Here is a 27,283-nt window from a genome sequence, read left to right as displayed (position 1 = left end):
TTTATATTACTGGTATAAACAATATTATATAAAATCAACCACATTCCCATAATGCTCTCCCCTTCAGAAGTTGCTAAAATTAATTTTTATTTGTTTTACTTGATATAAATATTCATTCTAGACCCCAATATTTGTCTAGTTACACAACTAGATAGTTCAATATCTCATTAATTATAAGACAAAAAGCCAATATTTTACTTTTGCTTCTAGGATAGGATCAGCATGGCCGTTGTTTTCCTCTTCTTCAGAGTCAGAGTCCACAACTTTGGTGTCCAACTTCTCAAAGGCACAGTCTATCACATCGATGCCAAGTTTCAAAGCATTGGACACTCTAGGAATGAGTTCTGCTTCTCTTTGCTCTCTGCTTTTCTCCTAATTGAACAACATTTGAATTGTTATTGACCCTACTGTAATAGTGTTGAACAACATTTGAATTGTTATTGACCCTACTGTAATAGTGTTGAACAACATTTGAATTGTTATTGACCCTACTGTAATAGTGTTGAACAACATTTGAATTGTTATTGACCCTACTGTAATAGTGTTTAATTAAACTCTTATTACACTAGTAGAGATGATATTCTAATAATTATTTGACTAATTCATTCTTTCAAATTTTACAAATGAAATGTGATGAGAACCCACAATACAGAACAGAAGCAGTTTTATTATTTTCTAACAAGATGTACAAATATAAGGAAAGAAAATTTTTTATTTTTCTTTTTTAATTAGAATGTGGAATATTTCAAGTATATATTTTAAATGTTTGCTCAAAATCGCTATAATTTAAAAAAGCAACAAAAAAAAAATATTTTAGATGTTAAATTCAGCTGTTTATAATTGTTTCATTCTATTCACATTCACTAGACTTGTTTTACTTTATTCTTGATATGAATACACAAAAATATTACACCTGTTTTTCAGTTTTTTTCTCTTCTTCTTTGCTTGTATCCTGACTAACATCTTCATCAAACACACGCTGGAATGAAAGGATTAGAAAAATGATGAATGCTCAAAACACACAACAACTGAATACAAATGAGCAGACGTGTATTTAAAATGGGATGCTTACATTCTCCACAAACTGAGTGTTGGCCAGCATAATGAAATCATTGATAACATTGTTGACTCGAACACCTGTTAACTGGGAAAATGTTTTAAAAATATTATATTAAAAATAGGAAGCTATATAATAAACAGTAACACAGACAAAATAAACATGCACTAACTAAACTTAATGACTTGAGAGTACTCAGAAAAAAACAACAGAATGCATAATTATAGGACAAATTTTATCAAGGATAATAAAGATATATAATATATTATTACTATTATCAAACACAAACTATCTTAATGAATAAAAAGATAAATTTATCACAACTTTATTTAGTAAATGATAAACTTATTCTTCTAGGAAGATGTTTAATAAATAGTACAGAATTATAGGATCAAAGTTATTTGCAGTAACTAAACATTATAACTACATGAAATATTAAAATTATACAAAACATGTTACCAAAAAAAATAATTAAAAATATATCGTTCCATTAGACTAACAGTGATTGTTACATAAAACTACATGGCAAATAACTTCTCAAATGTGAATTAAACTTTATTTCAGGATTTTGTGTATTGCATTCAAAGTATTTCAGTTCCTTAATGTTACAATGTGAAGAAGTAACTGAGACATTTACCTTTGCTTCATGCACCAGATCATCAACATCTTTTCCTATTTCATGTGTACGGGATATAATGTGTTGGGAGAACTGTTGCAAATATTGCAGCAACTGAAGAAAAGAAACATTATTATAGAATAAGTTTACTTTAATCGACAGTGAATTGCAAAAAGTGTAAACTAGTTTGCATGCTGAGTCATTAAAAATAAAAATAATTACTAAATTTGATACGCTTAAAGCTCAAAATACATTTTTTTTTTCAATTATTAAGAAAGTACAACAGCACATACACCAGCATCTGCAGCTAAAGACCAATTGCCTGCTTCTTTTCTCATCTCTTGGGTCGTCCAAGCTCTTTCCCAGACTCTGGGACCATTGTGTGCTACTTCTGTAGTAGTGGTAGCCATCATCTTGAAGAATCAAAATAATATGAAATTAAAAGTAAATATTTTAAAACTAGTAAAAATAATTATTCTGTGCTAATAACTTTCAGCAATACTACTACTTACATTACTACTAGCAAAATTTGTTGGTTAGCATTACATATGAAGTATATGTGCCAGCTCCAGGGAAAGCCTACTTGGATCCAAGTATAAAAAGAAACAGGAAATAAACACAGTGGAAAGATTTACCTACTTTGGCATTACACTCTCCCGAAAAGGAAACATTGATAATTGATAATGAAATCAACTTGCGAATCACCAAGGTCATTACATCCTATGGTAGACTGTTTATAAATGTGTGGAATAGATGAGGTATTACCACAAGTACAAAGCTAGGGGTCTATCTGGCAGGCAGAAGAAAAGCACCACAGAAAAAAATCAAGGCTACTGACACAAGCTCCAGCTGGAATAATTATCAAGTCTGCAGAAGAACATTTTGGGATCATATAGTTCTCACCAGCTACATGAGGAGGCACAAAACCACAGTTCAAAGTCATCAGCCTCAGAATGCTGAAAGAGGTCATTATTGAAACCAAGATGGACGAGCTATATAAAACATGATTAATTTAAATGCATCAGAGTTTTACTAAGTATATTTGTGAGCCTAGTCTGATACCTGATAAAGCTTAATTTAATAAGTAAACTGTGTCAAGATTGGACAGCTGGAAATCATAAATAACTTCATTCCTGGTTTAAATTTGGGGGGTGGGGGATATCTTTACTACATTTTACAATTTTTACAATTGTCAGAACACAGTTTTTTTTTTTGTTTTTTTTTAACCCTTTAATTGATGATTTTCTTAACATAAAGCAGTAAAAACCATTATCTATATAATATATATAATTATCTTCTTCCCTTAAGAGTCTGGATGAGAAGCAAAAAGTAAAGGAAAAATTACTTTCTTATTTCTGCGGATAGTCATTCCACGGAAAAAACAAGGGGGGGGGGGAACACGTTATCACAGCTCGCTATGGATGGCGAGTATGCCATGTATGTATGCCACGGCGCTGGTTGACTAGTAATATAATAGTATTTCTAGAGATATAGATCTAGTCTAAATCTATATAATAGATTACTAGATCTATATAAAATCTAGATATCTAGTGACAGTACTACTACTTTTGTACTATTCACTACATTATTAGTTAGGCTAGCGACTAGTGATGACTACTGTCACTACACCTACAGACTAGTAGATCTAGATCTATTAATTACTAGTAGTGTATAGTTACAGTTATTTGTACTGTGCTATAGCCTATAGAGAGTACTGTAGACATAGTGAATATTAATACTCTTTATCTATAGTCTAGATATCTAGCTCTACTGTAGACGTAGTAGTGTATATTGTTTATAGTCTAGATTTCTAGCTAGGTCTCTAGACACTAAAACTTTAAAACACTTTTGACTTTAGTCAGAGGCCCAGACTAACTACTCTGTCACCTACTGACCTAGTCAGCTAGATAGATCTGGACTATTTTCTGGACTGGTGATTTTGATCTAGTCTAACTCTAGATGAGCAGATCTAGCTTAGCTAACCTAGTGTCATGGTGTCTGTGCCACTGACTGACACTGTGACTATCATATAATATATGATCATAATGAAATGTCAGTGTCACTGTGACAGTGTCATGAGACTGTCCTGTGTGGTCTCATTCATCAACAATTATATTTATTATAATTAATAGTAATAGAAACACTAAATTTAACACCAACTAAGTGTCACTAAGACTAAGTCTCTAACTAGTTACTAGATCTAGAATCTAGTAAGTGACTAAGTTTCTAGAACTAGAGTCTAGTGAACTGGTTAGACACTAAGACTGTAGTTACAGAATACAGAATAAAAAAATACAAGTAAGAGGTCGATTGCAAACAGTTTTTATTATATACTCACTGATAATATATTAATAATTTGATAACTTATAATAATTTAATTATTTTAATATCACTGTTAGTGTTTAGTTTTACCAGTAAATAATATTTAGATCAAGATCTAGATCGAGTAGTAATTTTAAATTTACTAATAAAATAAATTATTAAATAATTTTAAATATCATAATGATAATCAGTTTAAACTAAGACTAAGAGTTTTGTTTACAATTTTTATTATTTTATCAATTTACATAGTCATAGATCTATATATTTAATATATATATATACACTTTAATGTTACATTAAGAAATGATTTTTTATGTCAATATATAGATCTAAAATTCTAAGATATTTTTCTTTTAGTAAATTAAAAACAAATATGTTTTTACTGGAGATAAAATGCCACTTTCTTCACTGGATAGTCCAGTGGGAGGTGCGGAGGCCGCCATCTTTATTAGATGCAAGTCATGTGATCAAACACAGTTACTTCCTCATCTTTTTTTTATTTTTGTATTTTTCTGTCACTGACACAAATTATTCTTGGGTAAAACTGACACTGGTGTTACTGTTGCCTAATCTCAGTCTCTAGCGACTCTAGATCTATCTTCTAAAGACCCTAACTTTTAGTACAGTAAAAAAAGCGGCAATATCGATCGAAACAAATAGAAAATAGATCTTATCTAGATATAGATCTATTTAGACATATTGTTCTGTGTATTTCATTTGAGTTAGTCTACATTTCATTATGAAAAACAATAAAGAAACTGACGAAATAAGTGACCTGTTTTCGATAGAGTGGACTGTGAAGTGAAAGTAGAATGCTGGAAATGTTGAGTCACAGTCACTGTGTATTGTTAGATCTTTGTTGTCTGTCTTTTTCTGAATTTCGTTTTATACTTAGTGTAGTCATCTGCTCAAGATCTACTACATCTATGATCTAGATCTGTATCAGTTTGGTTCTAACTGGATAAATATCATTTTATAAAATAAATATGTCAGGTGAGTAGAAAATTGAGTAGATAGATTCAGATGGATTGATTAGAATATTAATTTATTTATATCTAGATCTATAGTTTGAATAATTATAATAGATCTAAATCTACTGATCATGACTGATGATGTATGTAGACTACAATTCTAGATCTACGACTATCTAGACCAGATTCTAGTAAATCTTGTTATCAATCTAGTCACTCTAGTCAACTCTAGTGATTAGTGCTAGAATCTAGTAGTAGTTCTAGTGACTACCACTAGTCACTAAGTCAGTGTAGAATTTAGATTTACTTTTACTCTAAGTCAACTATGAGTCTAGTCATCTAGATCTAGAAAATTCTAGTATTGCAAAATACATTTATCATTTAGTATAAGTTTATACAATACTATAGGTGTTATAGTAAAAGAAAAACTATCATGGAATCTGGTATTGATGAAACTAATTTAAAAAATAAAGCATTAGTCATTAGGAGCATTAGGGTTTATTTAAAAAAATTTCTACAAATCAAATAAGAACATAAAGCTAAAACTTTATCTAACCCTTTCCGGAATTTCCAGTCGAATGTCCCGCTGGGAGGGACTTTTTTTCCCATTCCGGTTGAATGTCCCACCCAGTGGTCCATAATAATTAGTATCGAATTTAAGTTGAATATCAAACTTTTTGTTCCACTTCTTGATTCCTAAATTTTAAATTACTATTTTATACAGCAGAATGTTTACAGATGATTATCGTGAAATTATTCTAAAAAATAAATAAAATAGCTTGATCAAGATCGTTTTTCACAGCATCAGAGGGGGAGGGGCAGGGGGAAAACCAACCAGAGAAAGCTTTTCATAGCTATCTTTCCATACAGAAAGACTAAAGACTGCAGTGTTTGCAGTATCAGAAAAACAGCTGACAGTGGGCTTAAGACTGTGAAACTTACAATGTTGGTCAGTTACGTCACCCTGGATTGAACCCTCGCGAGTGCTTCTAAAAGTACCATACACAAATAAATTTTCAAAAATAAACATTCAGACATCATGTTTGGAACATTTTTCATTTTTAATAAAAATGTAATATTACATAAAAATTAACTGGATGTCTGATTTTTTATTATTTTTCTACTTTCTTGTAAAATACTATGAATCAGCTAGAATTTACTTCAGACCTGGCTGCCAACTCCTCAAAAAATATTAAAGACTGGTAAGAGTTAACCTTGGTTGGGCCAATAATAGAATATTAAATATAATTTAATAATTATATATAAGAAATATATGACTTATGCATCCTCTTTTTGTTTGGGACCCTCCAACATTAAGAAACTGAAACAGACACAAAATACAACAGTGAGATTTATAACAAACAAATATACACATTTGATTAGAGTAGCACCATTTAATAAAATCACTAAATTTAGAAAGCCTTCAGGGTAGAAGACTATTAAAAGTAAAGTAACCCTAACCCAAATACAAAAACAAAATTTAATAAAATGCTTTGAAAGACTCAAAGATAAAAGCACATTCCTTGTTCCATATGCTAGGGCAAATTTGTACAAATGCTCTTTCTTCCCTAGCGCTATTAGAGCATAGAATGGGTTGCCTGAGCTAGCCAGGAAAACCAGTGACTTGGCAGAATTTAGGTCATTGGTTAATATTCATGACGCCCATGATGTAATCATCTTCTTTTTTTAAGTAATGTCTGTATCATATAAGATAAGATAAGTAGCAGTTATACTCTAAAACACTAAATTATACTTTAAATACAAAAAAAAAACCTAATAAAAATATTAGAGCATGGAATGGGTTGCCTGAGTAGGCCAGGAAAACCAATGACCAATTTGTGTAATTGTAATGGATCAGAAATACAAATTATTTAAGATTCTGAGTTAATTCTGGCAAAGAAATTGTACTTGACTGAAGTGGTGGTATAAGAAGAGTCTCTGGTCATCCACTGCACCCAAACTTGTCCCCGGACGTCTTGACCAAATCTTGCTTCCGGAAAAGGACGGGCTTTAGGGCGAGAGAGTGAGGTCGACGTGTTGCGCGAATCCTCCTCACTTTAATCCAAATTCCAGCGCAAGTCACTTGTCATATATAAAATGAATAAGTCCCCTGTATAGGTCATTGACTGAGGCTTACAAATTTATTTAATGACTGATCCAAACTAATTGATACACTTAATATAAACTTTGTTTTTAAAACAAAAGTTTTTTTTTTATTTTGCATGTTTTTCTAATTTGACTGGTATATTTTTATTTAATAGGGTAGTACAATCTTGGTGCTTTTCCTATTTAAAACTATTTTCACTCTCTGCTTATCCACTGCTTTTGGCTTATATAATATTACTCAATAATATGCTGTTCGATATCCTGTTGGTGTGGGGGACAAAGAAAACAAACTGCTGCATGTATAACAAATCATGTTTCATATCTATTTATTCATTTCATATGATTGTAGTAAAATACATTTATAATAATATCTATACTCATGACAGATGTAGTGGAATCATCAGACACAGTGCCAGCTTCACTGTCTTCTCTTCCAGTACCAACTTCAGAACCACCATGCACTCCCACTGCTTTAAGTTCAAGCACTTCATCCACAAGTCCAGGTCACATGACCATGTCACTAGCAAGTCCCCGTTTTGTACACCCTAGATTTCCTGTCAGAGTGGGAATATCTTGGGTAAAAGGAGAAAAATTGGAAGCTATGGATTTTTCTAGAACATGGTTAGTAAAATTGTGCATGTGTGTATAATATAATCTGTTTAGTGTGTAAATACATTATCAATTATTCTTTTATTAGTGATTCACTAAATAGTTTTTAACCACAGATAGATCTATTAGGCCTTTGTGTGTGTGTGTTCAGCAATCTTTTAAAAATGTAGTAGACATAGTCGCAGTAAACAGGACATAATCATAGAATAAATGGAGCAGCTTTCTGACTTTCAATGCACCAAGTTAGAACTAGATATAAATTTAAATATAGATTAGATTTAAATCTACATTAGACCTAGATCAAGACTTGTTCAGTGACTGTGAAGCACCACAAACAACGATAAAACTATTAAATCCTTATCAATTTAGATAAAGAAAAAGTATTCTAGATCAAACAAAAAAATATGCTTAATTCATATATTGTATTTCAAAACTTTGCTGAGAAAATAACTTACATCTAGATCTCTCAAATTTTCTGCTACATTTCAACATTTTTTCTACTGTGGTGTTTCTGGTGCTAAGATGAAAAAATGTGGGACACCTTGTCTATTAATGTCTCCTGTTAATTACTATACATTTTAAAGAAAAACCTGCACTGTGCACTGCACGCAAGGCTCGTAAAGTAATTCTGTACATTGTAAAGAATGAATTAAATGCAGACGAATATATTTTCTAATACAAACTCTCAATTTTCGCATATTATCCATATCCCTACTCAAACTTGGCCCCGCGAAATCCGTTTCACATTGGGCCCCACAATGGTTAAGTTCAGCCCTGCTATTTAGTGACAGGTGAATACAGATTACTTGTTCCCCCCCCCCCCCTTTTTTTTTTTTTTTTTTTTTTTTTTTTTTTTTTTTTTTTTTTTTTTTTTACGTTAAAACTATGTGGGGTAGAAATAAAAAAAAGAGTGATCTTTCCATGACTTTTTGGTCACAAGGGTTAAGTCTCGCCCTTCTATTTTGTGACGGGTGAATACTACTTGTCCCCCGCCCCCCCTCTTTTTTTTTTTTTTTCGTAGGGTAACTCTAGTCTGTCCGACTTGCAGAAATAAAAGAGTGATTTTTCCTTTACTTCTTGTCCAAACTCTTGAGCCATGAAGAGAATTGTATATATAGACAGATAATACAATAAGATTATACAGCTTACCCATTTCAACAAATATTTCTGTTCAACACTCCTTGGTTTTAGTAGAATATTACTTCAACCTAACCCAGGTGTTCCATGTTACATCAAAAGATGCCATTTTGTGCACCACTTCACACATTTTATACAATTTTAAATGTACCCTATACACCTTTCAAGCTCAAAATATCACAATTTATAAATTAACCATTTCTAAATGCAGTAAAATAAATATTGTGACATTTCAATTAGAATTTTTATTGAAACACCTTTTGGTCACCAGTACTGGAGAAACACATGTAACTTTAAAAACTATTCAATTTAAGTTATCCTTGAAGTGAAAAATGTAACTTTTTTTTTATATGGCCCATCCTAGCAAAAAATATACAAATAATTTTTAGTGAGATTGAAAAACATGTAATAACTTTGTTAGTAAAATCTGTTTACTTGTGCAAAATGTTTACAAAAGTTTACTTGTAAAAACTATGGAAAATTCAATAACTTCAATCATTTATGGCCATTATAAAACATGATAAACTTGAGAATAAAATGACATGGTCTTTGAGCCTGAAAATTAAGTAAGAGGGGGGGGGGGCTTTTTTTTTTTTTTTTCAATTCAACCATGCTTTGCCACATCTTGCTGGGGTATTTAAGTTTTGTCCTTTTTTTTTTCCCTGTCTTTTCTTGTTGTCTTAAAAGTATGTGCCACTTTTATAGTAAGAGTTGTCTTGCTGTCTTTTTTAAAGCCAGCTTCTGTCAAGTTTTCTTTTCTTTGCATTGATACTTGGGCTTTCAAGTGTTGCTAAAGAATCTCTGTTTAAATGCTGTCCTCCTTAATGTGCACAGAAACATGAACCTTTGGCATAGATTGTATTCCTTTTTACAAAGCTTATATCAAGTCTGGTACAATTTTTGTACACATTATTTCTCTCACACCTTACTTTGAATTGAAATTTTTTGAAATTTTGCACAATTATTTCTTGTACAACACAAAAATCAATAGAAAAATTAACCAATTAGTTAATTAATTATATAAATTGGTTATTAATTTTTTTTTTGTATCTAGCAAGAGAAAGAAATTATACTTGACAGATGTGGTGGCATTAACTGAATTAATCCCCTTTATACTTTGTTAATTAGTTCATTGTTTAAAAGTTTAAAACTAACAAAAGATAGCTATGAATCCTTCTATTTTCATAAGCACTTCAATTACACAGAAGTTAGTGTATTGGCTTGAGTAGGCTTGAGCCATCTAGTTGAAATTCAAGTCCTACACTTTTTTTTATTTGAAATGCATTTAAAAAGCTATCACTGTAACCTTCACCATTTTACCTCCTTCTTTCTCTTTTTGCATTTTCACATATCTTGTGTCCATCAAGCTTGAATGAATTCCTTATATTTGTTAGGAAAATGAAAGGCAGTTGATTGTTGTATTGGCCACCTTGCGATCTCAATTAATAGCTGGCCAAGGAACCAGATAAAATTAGCCTTACTTGCCTTATGAATTAAAGATTTTATGTCATTTAATCATTTATGAAGATTGATGAAATCATTTTTTCTCAGGTATCCATCAAAAATTGTTGAAATAGATGAAACACAAAAAATGGTTTTGATCCATTTTGAAGGTTGGAACCAGCGCTATGATGAATGGGTGCCCATGGACAGTGACAAACTCAGGCCAGTCACTCGCCACTCTGAAAGAAAAGACAAAGGTTCCAAGAAGCGGCGCATCCATCCCCACCCTGTGAGTGAATCTACTTATGTGAGTTATACATTGATTCTATTTTAGGCCTTTCCCGCAGTCTTTGTAGCATGACAACTTTCAAGCTTTTGCCGTTTTGTTGTGGGTATGTATTTTTTTATTTAACAGTCAAGTCTTGTTTTATATCAAAATTACTTGATACTTCAATTTTTAATCTATATACAGTTGAATCTGGTTAATGGGACCATCCATTAGGGAACAATCAATGTTGTTCTTATAACTGCCTGGTCCAATTAACTATAACTGAATATGTCTTAAAAAACAAAACAAAAAAAAAACTGAATTCCAAGCACAAGACATTTGGATATAGCATAGTTGGATTGAATTGAATGTGTGTGTCTTTTATCATCTTCCATGTACCTTATAGCCAGTCAGTTGTTTTAATATCATTTCATAATAGTTTAGTTCACTGTTTTTCCATTATCTTGTTTACCACAATTTGTTTACTTCAATAAATTATCATACTATGAAAAATTTAAAGCAAATATATTGTTTTCTTTAAAAACTTAATGTTACCTAAACAATATGTAAATATTAAGTGTATAATACTTAAATATAACATTATCTATATAGATCATTAATTTTTTTTTTTTCTAGACATTTTGTATTGTTTTTATTGCATTTGACTAAATATTTAATTTTAACAATTTGCTAAGTGTCTATGTTTCATTACAGTTTGATGATGTTTATTATGTTTATGTACAACATCTATAATTTAATATTTGCTTGACATGCACTTGCAAAACAAAATTTTAATTGGAGATGCAATATTTGGCTACCCCTTTTAAGTTGCTAATTAGAGAAGCTAAAGATATATTATTAATCATTGTTTAATATTGGGAACAATTCTAGGTGGAGTTGTTAAATCAGAGGTTCCATGGTTAATGCCCTGGTCAGGGGCTGTCCTTTTTTTTCACTATATTTGATTCCCCATTTTCTCTCATAAACAACTTGGTCCATAGTGCTCTCTATATATGTAATATGTATACATCGTTTAATATTTGAATATATATCATCTTTTAGTTATTTTTTAAAATGTTTTAGTTGTTTATTTAGAAATATATCTAATAAAAAAAAGTTTTAAAAATTACTTTTACATAGCACAACTTTTCGACATAATTAAAGCATGCTCTGTGTGCTATGACCCAATCTCTTTTGGTGGTAGTGGGGAGGGGGGATTTGGGAGAAAGTTTCAGTGCTGTCTTTAGGCAATCAGCAAACATAACTCTGCTGGAGTCAGGATTAGAACTCTCTTGATAGATGGCCAAGTGGTTTTTTGCCTCTCAGCCACTCACCCCCATTTTTAATATCAGATTTTTATATGTTCATATTTTGTACAATTCATTATTAAGACAGTTTCAGAATAAAACTCAAAACCAAAGTTAATTATTATTTTTTTGATCTTTAAAAAAAAAAATCTAGATTTACAGAGCTGGTGAACATGTGTTAGCCAAGTGGACAGATTGTAAAAAGTATCCTGCTAAAATTATTAGAATGATGGAAGATGGTCAGTAGCTCCATGTATTGCACTATTAAATATTACTAAAAGATAGGATAGAAAGATATTTTCCCCTTAATATTCTATTGTTATTTTTTATTTATAAAACAAACATCTAATAAAAATTTCATTTAAGCTAAAAAAATTATTTTTTTTCAGGCAGCTATGAAGTCAATTTTTTTGATGGTGTGTCGTGCCTGGTACAAGCCATGAACATTCAGCCTTTACCAGAAGAAATGAAAAATGTAATATTTCCATTATCACTAAGCATTATTTTTTTTATGTTAGATATATTACTTTTGTTTCCCCTTTAAACTTAATATACCAATATTTAAAAAGAAAAAAGATTGACAATGTATATACCGTTTACCGTTTGTATATTTTTTTTTGTAAGCTTTTTTTTTTTTTTTTTAATTTAATTTTTTGTTTGTTTGGGAAATATCAATATTTTAGTTAACAAGTTGTTTCTAAACATGCTAGATAGCATCAATAATTACATATTTGTTTATTCAGAAATCACCACCTTACAAGTCTCCTCCTTCACTGAAGCCAAAAATATCTTTCAAGAGTATCAAAGTTTCATTGCCAGGTAAGTTTGTAAAGCAATTCATTTTTAAACAGTTAACAGTTTAAATGATTATCTTTAAAGAAGTGCTACTCTTAATCCTATCTTTAGATGCTTGCCAAGGTGGATAATCTTGCAGAAAAAAATTATTTTGCTTTAACTAGACTTCTAAATATATTATAAAAATATTAATGCTAAAAGTAACTAAATATTGAACCCAATTTTCTATACTTTTCCAAAAATTGAAGGATATACTTAAAGAAAGTTTTTTTTTTATTGTTATAAAGGATTTGATTAGAACAAGATTTGATTTTGGCCTGTTGTGTTTTTTTAAATTTAAAGCTAATCAGTTTTAAAATGTTTATATCTACAGATAGTGTAAAAAAAAGGGTGGAGCAGCTTTCTGCAGAAAAAAAGAAGCACGAATTTCAGGATCTAGAAGTTACCAGAAAGAAAGCTGAGCATCAAACCCCTCCTGAAAGTTGGAAAAAGACAGCTGAACTGAAAACACTAGACAGTGTGAACAAGAATGTTGACCAGCCCACACACTCAGACATTTTAAAGAAGAAATTGGAGCAGCAGACATCAGACTTAAAGAATAAAATTCAACAGGTTTCAGAGGATTTGAAGAAAGCAAGTGAAGAAGTCAAGATGTCTTCTTTGAAAAGAAAGCTGACACCCCCAAAAGTATATATTAAAAGGTATCACCCTATTTTCAAGTATTTTATGTTATCTACCTTTGTGTTGTATTTCATCCTTTATCATGTCGCACGGATGAAATTAACTGAATACAACAAACATGAACGCACACATTTTTACTATGTCAATCATGAACAGTAGGTCATATTATTGTAGTATTCTATGCCTACAACACATTTTACCAAAGTTATAGAGCTTCTGACAGACCCATTGGCACCACAATTTTCTTCCTCTATATTTCTGATGCTAAGCAGTAAAATAACCTGCTAAACTGAATATTAAGAAACCATGTTCTTGTGATCTATGTCTTCCAGAGAACCAGATAAAGGCAGTTTCTCCTGTCACATCAGACTTTCTCCATTGAAGGCTAAGAGGCTCAAAGAACTGAAAGAAACTAAGAGTGTTTCACTGACATTACCACTGTCCACTGCTGAAGCCTCAACTTCTAAGGTATTTGAGAACAACATGTTTCCACCAGTCTCTTATGTAACTTACAGATCCAGAAATTTGTTTTGTTGAATTTTTTAAAATTTGGTCTCACATATTATATCCTTAACTTGAGTAACAAATATATTAAAATGTAAAAAAGAGGGAGGCTTGTTTTTTTTTGTTTTTTTTTTCTAAGTTGACAGTAAAAAAAAAAAGTGTTCCTGTTGTGTGGTTGTTATGTTAATGTTTACTGAATTTCTATCAGTTAGAGAATGAAGCTTCGTCAAAAGGATTGGAGATGACCAGCTCAGAGGTTCAGACAAATGTTACCAGTAATTTACAAGATGAAGATATAATAAACAAATCCTTAGTTGGCAATCTGAAAGAATCAACTGTTAATTCATCTATTCTTGTGGAAGAGACAGAATTAAAAACACAACCTGTCTTAGTGGATTTCAGTATAAACTCAAGTCCCAAAGGTATTTATCCTTTTCAATGAAGCCAGCTCAAGCTGTATTCAATAAATGTAAAAGACATGTTTTTTTTTTTGTTTTTTATTTATTTTGTTTTTTTGTGGTTATCTTAGTTATTTATCAAAGATAAGTCCTCTGTCATTTTCTAAATGCATACAATGGCTGTTGTGTATAATGGATAGGTAGGGCCTAGTTTAGCTTGGTTTGAATTGCTTAATTTATTTAAGTATCACCAGCATATATAATGCATAGTACTGTAATTATAAATATGAAAATTGCCATTTGGATAAAGCAGTTTATTTAAAAGATTTGAATCTCTAACGAGGGGATTTAAAAATTTAATAAAATTATTTATAATTATCATTATTTCTTTAATGGTATACTTTTTGATATTTTTCTAATTTTTTATTTATATGCAGGATTGTCTGGTCATACAAGTCGCAAAAGATCGCGAAAAAGATCATTCTTTAGCACCAAGAAAGAAAGATTAAAAAACAGTAAAAGTTCCAAAGTAAAGGCCTGTGTCACAACAAAATCTCCATTTTTTAAAACTGCCAGAGCAAAATCACTTGACAGTGGACTTCTTGAAGGTTAATAACAGTTTGATCATCATTGCATATGTGCTAAGTGGCATAAATGACTTTTATGTATGCATGCTAAAGTAAGGCTAACACTTTATGTGGCTAAGACAGTGACACTCTTATCTTATAAATTTGGTGTATCCATATGTTAATCTAGCTGTGCATTTCAAATCTATTTTTCTTCTTCTAGCCAGCTTTTTGCTGCTGAGCTGTCAGCTCTTTTGCAGACTGTGCCAAGGAAAAATAGTGTGCTGTTTTCTTCAGCTGTTCAGCACTGCCGTACAGGATGTTGGTTATGTTGGGCTGTAGTGGTAGTAGGGTCTGCCTAAGGTGGATTAGGAAGGGGCATTCAAAAAGGATATGGTTTATGGTTTCATAAGGAGGGGGGCACAGTGTCTACAAAGGGGGAGTTGTGTGAAATTTATTTTATTGAGATGGTAATTTAACAGAGGTGTGTGTCCTGTCCTTAGTTGGAAGATTGTAGATTGCTCTTTGTGGGGGAGGAAGTTAATACTGTCCAGTTTGTTAGGCATGTTCATTTCTTTAAACATGGCTCTGCCTGTGTTTCCTGTTGCCCATTGGTTGAGCCACTCCTCTTTGTGGTTGTTGATTAACATTGACCTTAGGGTGAGGTAGTTAACAGGTCTATCTGGTTGTTCCATAGATGATCCTGCCTTTGATAGCTTATCTGCCCTTTCATTTCTCATGACGCCAATGTGTCCAGGGATCCACTGTAATGTGATGTTAATGTTTAATTTTGTCATCATCTGATGTATTATCACTATTAGTGTTGTCAACTCTCTGGGATTTTTGAGGTGCTGTTGTTAAGTGCTTGAAGAGTGGATTGGGATTCTGTAAAGACAACAATATCTGATGGTGATTGTATCCCTTCATATAATTTGTTTTCGACTGTCTGCAAAGCTATGGTAATTGCCTCAATTTCATAAGTAAGTTGGATCAGAGTTCTTTGCTTTTTTTTTGCTTGTTTTTCTTATTTCTCTCTGTTAGTAGTTTATTTGGATGGCCGTCCTCCAACCTTCCGTATCTTTCAATAGTTTCTAATGCTGCTCTGTTGCACCTAAGAGGTTTTGGATTGTGTCTAAAGATGATTGGTAGGTTTTGTTGGCGGCTACTTGTATGGACAGACAGTTATCCATGACAGATCTGACTCTGACGTATCCAGTGTATAACTGTATAAAGGTTTTCTTTTCAGCTCCCCAGGATGTTCCTGGTAGGTGTTTTATTATGTTTAATCTTTGTGATGCCTTTTCTTTTAAATCTGGCATAAAGTGTTTTAGAGACAGTCTTTGGTCTAATTTTACACCAAGATATGTTGGATTTTATTCTTTATGCTAAAGATTGAATAAACTGACTTTTCTTTGTTTATTTCCATTTTCCATAATTTTGAAAACGTGGAGATAGTTGTATCTAGTCAGCACTGGATATTTCTCTGTTGTCCAAATTAAGAGGTCATATGCGTAAAGTGCCTTATTGATCGAAATGAGGTCCGGGAGGTCATTCATGAAGATTAGAAAGAGTGTGCAGCTAAGGGCTGAACCTTATGGTAGGCCTTCTTCCAAACTTTTTTTTACTAGAGATGGCACCTTTGAATCGGGTTGGGATTGTTCTGTTTTTTTAGGAAAACCCTGATCCAGCTTTACCTTCTTCCATGGATGCCCATTTTTTTTCATCTTCAAAAATAGACCTTTTCTCCACACTCTACCGTATGCTTGTTGCAAATCTATAAAAACTGCTGCAGTGTGTTTGTTTTCGTGAAACCCTTCTACTGTGTCCTGGATAAAACGAAAGAGGTGTTCTTCTGTTCTACTTGCTTTCCTGAAGCCAGCTTGTGCATTGTGGAGTGAGCAGGTGCTTTCTAGTCACCAATATATAAGTCGGTTATTGATCATTTTTTCTGCCAATGTTTGATGCTAGAGATATTGGTCTATAACTTTTAGGGTCTCCTGGTGGTTTATTTTTCTTTAAAATGGGTATTATGTTTGCAGTTCTCCGTTCCTCTGGTATGTCTCCAGTTCTCCATATATGGGTTGATAAAGTTAAGTATACAGTTTTGGGCCTGTGATCCTAGTCCCCGGATCATTTCGTTTTCAAATCTATCAAGTCATTGATTTTCCTGGCTGATTCAGGCAAACCGTTTCATGCTCTAATGGCACTAGGGAAGACACATTAGTTCTAGCATATGGAATAAGAAATATGCCTTTACCTTTGTATCTTTTTGAGTATTTTATTAGATTGAGTTTTTGTATCTATAAATTATGGTTCAGTGATTTATGTATTATTGCTCTTTTACTCTTAAGTCTTCTTTCCTGGAGTTTTTCTAAGTTATTAAGTTTTTTTACTAATGGTATTACACTAGTCATATATGAATATTCATTTGTTATAAACAAAACCTCACAGCTCTAGTTTGCATCTTTTCTAGCTTCTCATCACAGGTTTTCTAATATTCCATCTGACTGGTCATGAAAATCTTAGTTTTTTTATCTATTGACAAAAATTATTGCTCACATCATGTCATGTCTCATTGTATGAAGTCAGGGGAATGTTAGGGGAACCATCATATTCAATGTCACCTGTGCTTTTTATTCTTTCCTCGAACACTGAGTTATGTTAAAGTTAAGTAAAAGTCATGGATTATGCTACTAGTTATAAATAGCTAGAAGGTTGCTAAAAATAATGTGTATAGTTATCTAGTATGTTAGCATTTAATCAGTGGGATAAATTAATATCCAACCCGCATCCCAAACCAATATTTGTTTCTTTCTTAAACTTAGCAATTTGTTTCTTTAAAAAAGGGAAATTACTTTTTAAAAAAGACAAAAGCATCAAAAAGAAAGTTTGAAACTTAAAACAAATATTTTTGTATGTTCAGTTTATCTAAAAGATATGTCTCCATTGAATGACTATTAACTTCTGTCATTCTTATTGCTCCTTTTCTTTTTTAAGCCTTAAAATATAATTTAGAGTTTAATTTTATTAGGTATTGGGATCAGTAATAATGAGTGCAAACTAGTTGTAGTATAGGATATTTCAGAATATTAAAAAAAACTTTTTTTTTCAGTGATATCGACAGGCCCAACATTTTCAGCTGCACCATTACCAACTGCAGCTGTGCAGAAGTTTGTACCATCCAAAGCATTTATTGTTGAAGAAGATCACAACCCATTCAAATGTCACTTTGAGGGCTGCACAAAGGCCTTCCGTAAAGAGACCCTGCTTACCTCTCACATTAAGTACTACCATACTGATGCTGAAACCCCTACCTCCTCTACGGCAGCATTGTCTCCACTTGTTCAGTCCCCCATCCATGCTCCAGGGTCCAGGAAGCGGAGGAAGAAGACAAACAGCATATGTGAGTGACATTGGCAGTTCTAGTTTTTTCTGTTCATTTGCTAACATTTTCATTCGCAGTAACTAGACTTTGCAAGTTGGACATCATGATGAAATATCAAGAATAAGTTGCATATTCTGTAACTAATTGACTTCTCTTTGTTTCTGATTCCTTGATAATTATTTCTGTAATATTATTTTTTCCTGAGTTAATATTTTTTAAAATAATTAAGTTTGTTTTGTTCTTTGATCTAACATTAACAATAGAACTCTGTTACAAAATGTACTAGTAATTAAAATAACTTACTTAGACTTAAATCCTCCCCCTTCGTTCGGTCCATTTGGGCAGCAAGCTGTCTCCACAAAGATCTGTAATCAAAATACAGCACTCCAAAAAAAAAATCTCAAAATTTTGGCATATCCAATCATTTCTCAGAATAGAAACTGTATCTGTAATGCTAGCACCGTTGGCAGTTATATGACTTTGTATATGAATTGCTTTATATGTACAATGAACAAGACTGTTATCACTGACTGGTTATTTTGTATCACAATTTCATCCACTGTTTTTTTGGTTTTGTCTACCTTTTTTTCTTTCTTTTTTTTTTCCATATTCTAGATTGTTTTAGACAAGTTATTTCACCATAATTCCATAATGCGTTTTTTTTTCTCTTTGATGTTGCGTAACATAGTTGCAAATGGTATAAATATCACTGTGTCTCAGATACAATACATGGTCTTGCATCCTAAACCTGTACAAAAAACTCTATATCCTTGGCAATGTTAGGTTCTACAGACTCAGACATATCCATTGGCTCAAGAGAGAAACTTTTGATAAGCAAGCGCCAACGACACGACTCAGAGATATCCATTACAACTGCCAGTCCAGACTTAATCAACAAAGATATATGGGGTGGTCAGTAAATGTGTCCATGATTTCATAATTTAATTAATTTTTTAAACATATTCGTTTATATTGCATGCATTTGCACAATTTATTCATTAATACCCATAACTTTTTAAAAAATGTTAACACTGTGTGTTACTTACTGTAAATGAATTTTGGTTTTAGTAGTTAAATTGTATATAAGGGTGTTATTTTTAGTTATTGAATGCTAAAGTAGTTTAGAATGATTTTAAAACTTGAATTCATTTAAAGATCTAACAGCTAGTTTAATTGTGACATGATTTTCCTGTTGTTTTTTTTCTGTGTTGTAGATACTAAGAACCAACGTTTTCCTCAAGACCAGGATGAGAGTGTTGTTGTGGAATATGATGAAGATTTTGACAAAGATATCGTCAACTGTATATGTGGCCAAAGGGAGACTAATGGGTTGATGATTCAAGCAAGTTATTCTTTATATGCTTATCATTTAATATATTTCTTTTTTCTTATAATGTACAACTTTTCATTAGCTGAAACTAAAATCCAAGTTGTATTGAAGTAACTAATTGAAACATGCTAATTGTATTTGATCTTACAGTGTGACATCTGTATGTGTTGGCAACACTTTGCTTGTATGGACACCAATAATACTGGTGAACCTCCTGCCAATTATGTTTGCTTTATCTGTGAAAACCCACCAGGTGAGAACCAGCTTATAAATATATATATTGTTACGTATTTCTGAATCTTCTGGCTAGAAGTATTAGTAGGCACACAAATAAAAACACTGTAAAGAACTTGACGACTAAACTTTCAGTTTCATATAACTTTAATGACTATTAACTCTAACAATTCGTCACTGTAACATGTAGCGTAGAAGAATGTACAATATCTGTCAGTTTACAGTTAGCTATACTTCGTTGCAATTCATCTCTTCACTTCTTTGCAATTCATCTCTTCTCAACTTGCACCGAGTCGTATTTCACAGAACAGACCAACGACACACTTCCCAGTGTCGCTCCAGGTCTCCCAAAGCTGAACCAAGTCGTACTCCAGTCTACCACATCAGAGCCGCACACGTCTTACATCGACTGTATCGACTGTAACTCGACTGTAATTCCACTGTAGTTCGCTGTATAGACTTTAACGACAGTAGTCCACTCCAATTAACTCTACCCTAGTTAACTTGCATCGAGTCGTACACATTTCTCTTCCACTTCCACGCACACGTCTTACATCGTCTGTATCGACTGTAACGGCTTACTCACGACTCCATACGACTGACTTTCACATTAACTCTCTGGCTTATATAGAGTCCCTAATCGCTTGTCCAAAGTTGCACAAACACGGCTAGTATCCTCTGGAATAACACGTGAGGAAACGTCACATCCTGTCTTTGTTTATACATGTAGATTCCAGAAAACATCGGCTGCAGTGTCATCTTGCCGGGGTCACAAGTTGTGACCTCTATCTGTCACTATTCATTAGTAACTGTCCCCCTACTTAGATCTGTTCGTCCCCTGGAACAACACGTGAGGACACGTCACATCCTGTCTTTGTTTGTACATGTAGATTTCAGAGAACACTCGCTGCTGTGTCATCTCGCCGGGGTCATACGTTGACCTCTACCTATCACTGTTCATTTGTAACACTATATATATATATATATATATATATATATATATATATATAGTACCTGGATGACCGATCCTAGCTCGGTTAAATAATTTCCTAAGTCATTTTGGGAATATTTTTGTAATTACGAAAATGAACGATCATATAAATACTACTAATCTGAAGAGTTACATTTAGTGTTCTGTTAGTTCTAAATGTAATTATACATGGCGATTAAATATAAAGTCTCTTAAGTCCTTCTATAGTCTAGACAAACCACAGCTCACATCCGTCTTATAGTTTTACAATCCATTTTTTGTGTAAAACTATTGTAGGTCTACTATTACTGGCTTAGAAGAAAGTCTTTGCAGTGTAACTTCTTAGATGGTTGCGTTCAGACATTTAATTATGGAATTAGTATACATTCATTATGTCTTTAGTACGAAACATCAAGTGACGCAAATCTCTACGTTATAGGGTAAAACAGGCACTTTGTGACAAAGTAAAATGGCTAATTTTTTCTTAATAGACTTAAATCATTGCATTAGTTTTCTAAAGAAACGTTTCCATGGGACACCACTGTTACGCCAAACAATATGCTCGTTACCCATACGGGATACGTGCCCTGCCCAGCCTGACGGTTGGACTATAAGAAGTTCATACCATCCATCCATCCCAGTGGTGCTACAGCCCGTGGAGGGATATGGCCTGCTTATACACATCCCTCCATTCAGATCTCAACTGGGCCTTCCATCTCCAAGCCCTAACCCCAAGCTTTTTACCGAGGTGTATAGTTAAATAAAAAGAGGCTGCAGCGTACGCAAACTCGTTGGCCGCTGGCTAGATATCATGTTCAGTGTGAGCACGTAAGGCGTAGAGAAGCTGTGTTATGACCATTTCCTTTGTTTCGGTACGGAACAGTAGACACAAAGCACGAACTTATGGTAATAATTCAACAGCAAAAAAAATAATAATAAGGCTTGTCTTCGATTCCTAAGATTAATGAGGATTGCAGTATTTCCCGTGGCTACGCAGCCCCTGCTGTGACCTACAAATTTTGCCACATCCAGGGCAAGCATAACCATTGTCAAACAGTGGTCGATTAAGATTTTCTTTTCGCGTCTGCCTCTGTTCTCGGCAGCAGATTTTCTTTGGTCTCAAATGTGTATCCGGGGCTTTGAATAGAGGTAATTCTTTAAGTCCGTCAGTTACGCTGGACAGAGCGGTATCCTGTATGGAAGACGAATCTCAGACGAACGCATGCCAAAGGCAGTCTCTTTTTGGTGAGCTAAAAAAGTGGACGACGTAATACCGAAACGCTTAAAAGACCAGTTTAGGCGCCAACTTGCTTTAGCTGAAATAGAACAGCTGAAGGTCACCAGCAAAATAAACAACAAAGTACAAGGTATCTACACCGCTCTAGGCAATTCAAGTGTTATCAATTTATAAAGCCTTCAAAACACAATAACTAATCGTACATTGGCACATTTAATTTCATTACTTCTCTTTCATAGTTCTATAATAAATCAATCTACAGTAAGATGGTGTGCAAATGTTTAATTAGGTCTATTGATCCTTGAGAACTCGTTCTTGTTTGCAAAGAAATATTTTAGTGTACTGCGGTAAGCCTAGTGACGTAGGCAGCGTTTTTCCCGTTCACGTCACGGAAAATTTTCATTCATAAAACATTCTAGCCAAAATTAATTTTTCGATAATGAGGCATTTTCAAACCGATATAACGGTCGACCTCGAGTTTTCCCGATGTGGCCAATGAGTTGAGAATTTTTTTCTCACTATTATGCACATACCGTGAACTTTTAAAGAAAATCGTTAGAGCCGTTTTCGAAATAAAATTTATATATATATAAATATATATACATACATACATACATACAAGAATTGCTCGCTTAAGAGTATAGGATATATATATATATATATATATATATATATTATATATATATATATATATATATATATATATATATATATATATATATATATTATATATATATATTATATTATATATATATATATTATATATATATATATATATATATATATATATATATATATATATATATATATATATATATATATATATATATATATATATATATATAAATATATATATATATATATATATAAATATATATATATATATATATAAATATATATATATATATATATATATATATATATATATATATATATATATATATATATATATAAACGCATATTCTGTTTTATTAATCAATTTTTTTTAAAGATACAGGTGAGTACCAGCTTATAAATAAATATATATATATATATATATATATATATATATATATATATATATATATATATATATATATATATATATATATATATATATATAAATGCATATTCTGTTTTATTAATCAATTATTTTTTTTTTTAAGATACATAAATGCAGAATTTCTTATTTTATTTGAAACTTTTTTTTTCTTCATTGCATTATTATGGTAAGTGCAGGGCTGGGCATATTCTTATCTCACTTTCTAGATCCAGACCCCCATCATATCACACCAGTTCTAAAAATATCTTTGATAGGTTTCACCATTGGAGGATAGCTTGGACCTTTGAAATTGAAAATTATTAAAGATGGCCCCATTATACTGGCCTTTTTTTTAAATGTAAGTGGTTGTTACTGGAGTATTCTAAAGACTTTGATACCCACATAGGCCACAAAGGAATGGAGGTTTTGAACTTTCATCCTGTTCTGAGTAGCTTATTCAAGGCTGATGTGCATCATCAGCTTGAAACAGTATGTTATTTTACCGACTACAAAAGAACCATGAAGATCAATAGCAAAATGAGGACTAGAAGAGATTTTTAATATTGTTATTAATAATATTCTAATGCTTTGGTAAAGATCACACTCTTACCTACATTTTCTGAACTGTTTATACTAATAGATAAATGTACAACTCCTAATTTTTCTGTTTTATATCATTGTGCTTTTTGTGACTTTCCAAAGGAGTACGAGACAGCTGTAAGTACCTGCATGATTTGAGTTGGGAAAAGAAAGGGGAGCTGCCGTCTTTCCCCTTTGTCTCAGAACCTCCCTCAGAAAACTTAAAGTCACTTGCCATGGAATGTCATGAGTTATCATCAGTTCTGCACAAGTTAAAGTCTGCATTACACTCTGCTCGAAGACAGATTAAGATTTCAAAGTAAGGGTTTTGAAAATACTATTTGTTGATAATGATTGGGTTTTTTTGTGTGTGTCTGCAAATTTGTTTTTTTCTCCTTTACATATCTTTTTTTTTGTTTTTACACACAAAGAGATGAGAGAGGCAGATTTTACAGATGTAATCAATAAAATTATGAAATTTTTAGGAATGGGCTTGTGACTGCCAAATCCGAAAGTCTCAGTAATGAACTTTGTTTTTCAAAATATTTTAGATAGGGTTAACTCACTCACTGAAATTCCCAGGGTAATATTTTGAATCACAAAACAATTTCTTTCATTTATCAGTTATAATAAACTGTTAGTAGAAAAAATTATATGAAATGATTATTTGATTCATATCATTTATTTTATATAAGTTTTTCATTGTTTTTTTGCTTTTTTTTTTTTTTTTTTTTTTTTTATTTTTTTTTTTTTATTATTATTATTAGAGAGGAAGATGAGCATGAATTCCAACTTTGGCAGACAGACTGGGATAACTGGACAAAACCTGATGAAGATTTGACACTGACACCCAGATCAGTAGATCCTGACCCTTCACCTACACCATCGACATTCCTTTTTTTGTCTGCTCCTTCTGGAACTTTGAGCCAGGTTTGTTCTGCAGCCACCATTTCTACCAGTCCACCAACATGTTCAGCAGCCACTTCAACATCTGCCACAATAGAAGTGACCACAGGCTTGCCCTCTCCTGCCAGCACACCACAGAGCAGCTTGCTTGACACTAGAATTAAAAGGGACAGGATCTCATCTGGGGAGGACATGTCTCCCCCTCCATCAGGCTGCACAGCCATCCCCCAAACTCCATCAACCTCACGGGGTGGAAGTTTTCTTTCCTTCCAGGGCAAGGCGGACAGTTTGGTCCGAGATTTGTTTCCAGGTCCTGGTGGTGATGCTGAGAAATTGACATTTAAAGGAACTGGCATTAGGACGCTTGAAGAAACTGAGGTTTCTACACAAAAGGAAAAGAGTTCAATAAATACTTTGGTTAACGGTGACAAAAATTATCCTGTCAAAGTGAATGGTGACAGTCTTTGTACTTTGTCCAATCAAACAATCAGAGAGTTATTACCAGATTCCACTATCACAGGGGCATTAAGTTCGCCTGGCAGAGACTCACTTGTCACTAGCCATGTTAACAATGTGGAAGGAGAAAAACTTCTAAGTTTAACACTTACCAACTTGTCAAGTAATGACCTGTGCAGATCTGATCACACAGTGAATAACTCTGCTGAGCTGTCCTATAAATCTTCTACCACTTCTGCAATGGACAATGATGATCTGCTTGAAGGACACACAGTTAAACAGCTTAATGAGTTGTTTGTTGATGTTAATGGTGTTCAGAGTCACTCCACAGTTTACACTGATGATCAGGACAATGATGTAAGTTTTTGTTTTTTTAAGTACTACTTTTGTAAAGGCCCTGTTACACGCAATCTCTTTATATAGATATATAGGGTATTTGGGAGTTTTTTTGTGTGCTGCCTTTAGGGGCTCAGCAATCACTATCCAGCTCATATGGGTATTCAAATTTAAGTGGTTTATAACCACTCAACCACACATCCTACTTTACAACTGTTTATAGAATTGTTTGAAATAATTTTTTAAAATAAATTTTAAATTTTTATATGCTTAATGTTTTGATTTTTTTATTGGTAGACCAGTTTAAACAACTATTTAATACCAACTCCTGTTAAAATTTATTACATTAATCATCTTCCTAGATAGAATTAAGAATTTATTTATCATATTAAATGCCAAAGCATTGTTTGAGGAAAAACCGTAAGTTGAAATTGTACCATAAATCTATAGCTTTTAAGTAAAGATTTTTATTTAATGATACAATTTTAGTTTTTTTTGAGTCTTGTTTTTCATTTTCACAAAATGTCAATCTTTAGACGGACACAGCAGAAGAGTCAGTTGATCCTTACAAGAACTGTGAACACAATCTTTTAGTTCATGTCAGCAAGGTACAAACCAATGTAGAAAAACATCTGGAATTGATTGAGCAACAAATAGCTGGTAGGTGCTTCATTCTTGTCTTTTTATTTATATTGCAAGTTTTTATATTTCTTTCTTTGGATTTTACAGACATTTCCTGCATCCTGTATATTATATTAATTTTTTAACTAATTATCTTGAAATTTTGTGATATATATTTTTAATTTTTATTTCTCCTAACCACGTTCATTGATTTATTTCATGTATAAATAGCACTGGAAAAACAAAAATACTTATTCCATTAGTTCCAGTGTTTTTAGTTCTAAACATAGTACTTTAAATGTTTAGTCTAGTTGCTATAGTTATAAAATATGACTAATAAATGAATGAATTCTTTACTTTTTTAGTTATTCAATTTTTTTTTTCATCTACATGTTGCCATTTTTTTCTATTGTCTTCTAAAAATATCCTCGTTATATTTTATTTGCAGAACTTGAAAACGCAGAGCACAATAATGTTACAGTTCAACTGAATGAAGAAAACATTTTAAATGATATCCCAGCTCTCAAGAAATCGTTGAGCAAGCTGGCACGTAATCTTTACAAAGCTCAGCGACTGTGTCTTCACAATTAATTTAAGCTTAAAGTACTGGTCATGTACAAATGCTAAATATAGTGTTGAGTTTGTGGTTGTAATGTAAAAAAAAAGACAAAAAGGGAATTTTAGAAGTGGGTGACCAACAAATATAAGAAATAAAAAATAAAAAAATTCCCAGTTGGTATATAATAATTTTAAACCTCAACAAACACAGATCATTACCCATTAGTTACATTTTAAAATACCCAGCCATCTAAGTAGTAAAACACCCACTTTTAAAAAGTATCTGACCTACCCTTATATATTGTGCCATGCATTGATTGTGACATTCATTGATTTGAAAAAAGCAGTGTCATGTTATTCCTTAATGTCAAATCTAGGCTTATTGTTTTATCTTGTGAATATTTCTGTACAAAGAATTGCTTGAATTGTTGTTTGTTGAGGTTGTTGTTTTTTTTGTGTGCAAAAAATAAATAAATAAAATGAGATGTACCTACTTGAACCACCAGATATTTATTCATTCATTTAATATGTCATGTTATTGATATTCTCTTTACCTGTTTGTGACTATCAAAACTATCAAAAACAAAATAGTAGTCTTACAGAATTTCTTTGATAGTTCATAGGTCATTTGTACTATTTAGGCCCTGTAGATCACATTTTTGGTTTAATTAATAACCACAGACAAAGAGAGAACATATAAAAAAAAACCAATAAGACTGACTTTTAAAAATGTGACTTAGATCTATGATGTATATTTCATACATTTAATTTTGTAAAAGTATAAACTTTGCACTTTAATAACCATTTACTTTTATTTGGATGAGTATTTGATATATTTTTCTAAAAACACTATCTATCCCTTTTTTTTTT

General features: G+C 32.2%; 2 protein-coding genes across 7 annotated transcripts in view; one reads left to right on the top strand and one right to left on the bottom strand.

Moving 5' to 3' along the window:
* Window positions 1-4,480, bottom strand: part of LOC106068079 (WASH complex subunit 2C-like) — a 48,389-nt gene extending 43,909 nt beyond the window's left edge. For all 4 annotated transcript variants that reach the window (XM_056015851.1, XM_056015849.1, XM_056015852.1 and 1 more), the window contains exons 1-6: window positions 4,379-4,480; window positions 1,967-2,086; window positions 1,695-1,787; window positions 1,073-1,144; window positions 914-979; window positions 199-372 (exon numbers count right to left, since the gene is read on the bottom strand). In XM_056015851.1, the coding sequence (XP_055871826.1) occupies window positions 199-372; window positions 914-979; window positions 1,073-1,144; window positions 1,695-1,787; window positions 1,967-2,086; window positions 4,379-4,438 (585 nt within the window). In that variant the 5' untranslated portion in view covers window positions 4,439-4,480. The remainder of the gene's footprint in view (window positions 1-198; window positions 373-913; window positions 980-1,072; window positions 1,145-1,694; window positions 1,788-1,966; window positions 2,087-4,378) is intronic.
* Window positions 4,481-4,495: 15 nt separating this feature from the next.
* On the top strand, window positions 4,496-26,912 carry LOC106068076 (PHD finger protein 20-like). 3 transcript variants are annotated; one of them, XM_013227364.2, is made up of 18 exons: window positions 4,496-4,988; window positions 7,459-7,693; window positions 10,370-10,550; window positions 11,991-12,075; window positions 12,226-12,311; window positions 12,580-12,655; window positions 13,005-13,332; window positions 13,645-13,780; window positions 14,025-14,238; window positions 14,652-14,822; window positions 17,893-18,183; window positions 18,949-19,077; window positions 19,380-19,507; window positions 19,646-19,748; window positions 23,660-23,855; window positions 24,304-25,255; window positions 25,771-25,894; window positions 26,304-26,912. In XM_013227364.2, exons 1-18 carry the CDS (start codon window positions 4,982-4,984, stop codon window positions 26,444-26,446), a joined length of 3,585 nt encoding a protein of 1,194 aa, XP_013082818.2. In that variant the 5' UTR covers window positions 4,496-4,981; the 3' UTR covers window positions 26,447-26,912. The 3 variants fall into 3 exon arrangements, with proteins under 3 accessions (XP_013082818.2, XP_055871828.1, XP_055871830.1); XM_056015853.1 differs by having other exon boundaries at window positions 10,370-10,568; XM_056015855.1 differs by lacking the exon at window positions 18,949-19,077 and having other exon boundaries at window positions 10,370-10,568.
* Window positions 26,913-27,283: the final 371 nt, after the last annotated feature.

Source organism: Biomphalaria glabrata, chromosome 17, assembly GCF_947242115.1.
Source record: "Biomphalaria glabrata chromosome 17, xgBioGlab47.1, whole genome shotgun sequence".
Lineage (NCBI taxonomy): Eukaryota > Metazoa > Mollusca > Gastropoda > Planorbidae > Biomphalaria > Biomphalaria glabrata.
The sequence above is the reverse complement of the archived record's forward strand: the minus strand, read 5'-3'. Positions and strand labels throughout refer to the sequence as shown.

Excerpts from the sequence above, each read along its gene's own strand:
- LOC106068076 (XM_056015853.1), top strand. Across the intron at positions 7,694-10,369 it reads ATGGATTTTTCTAGAACATG|GTATCCATCAAAAATTGTTG; the intron begins GTTAGTAAAATT and ends ATTTTTTCTCAG. Across the intron at positions 25,256-25,770 it reads CTGATGATCAGGACAATGAT|ACGGACACAGCAGAAGAGTC; the intron begins GTAAGTTTTTGT and ends GTCAATCTTTAG.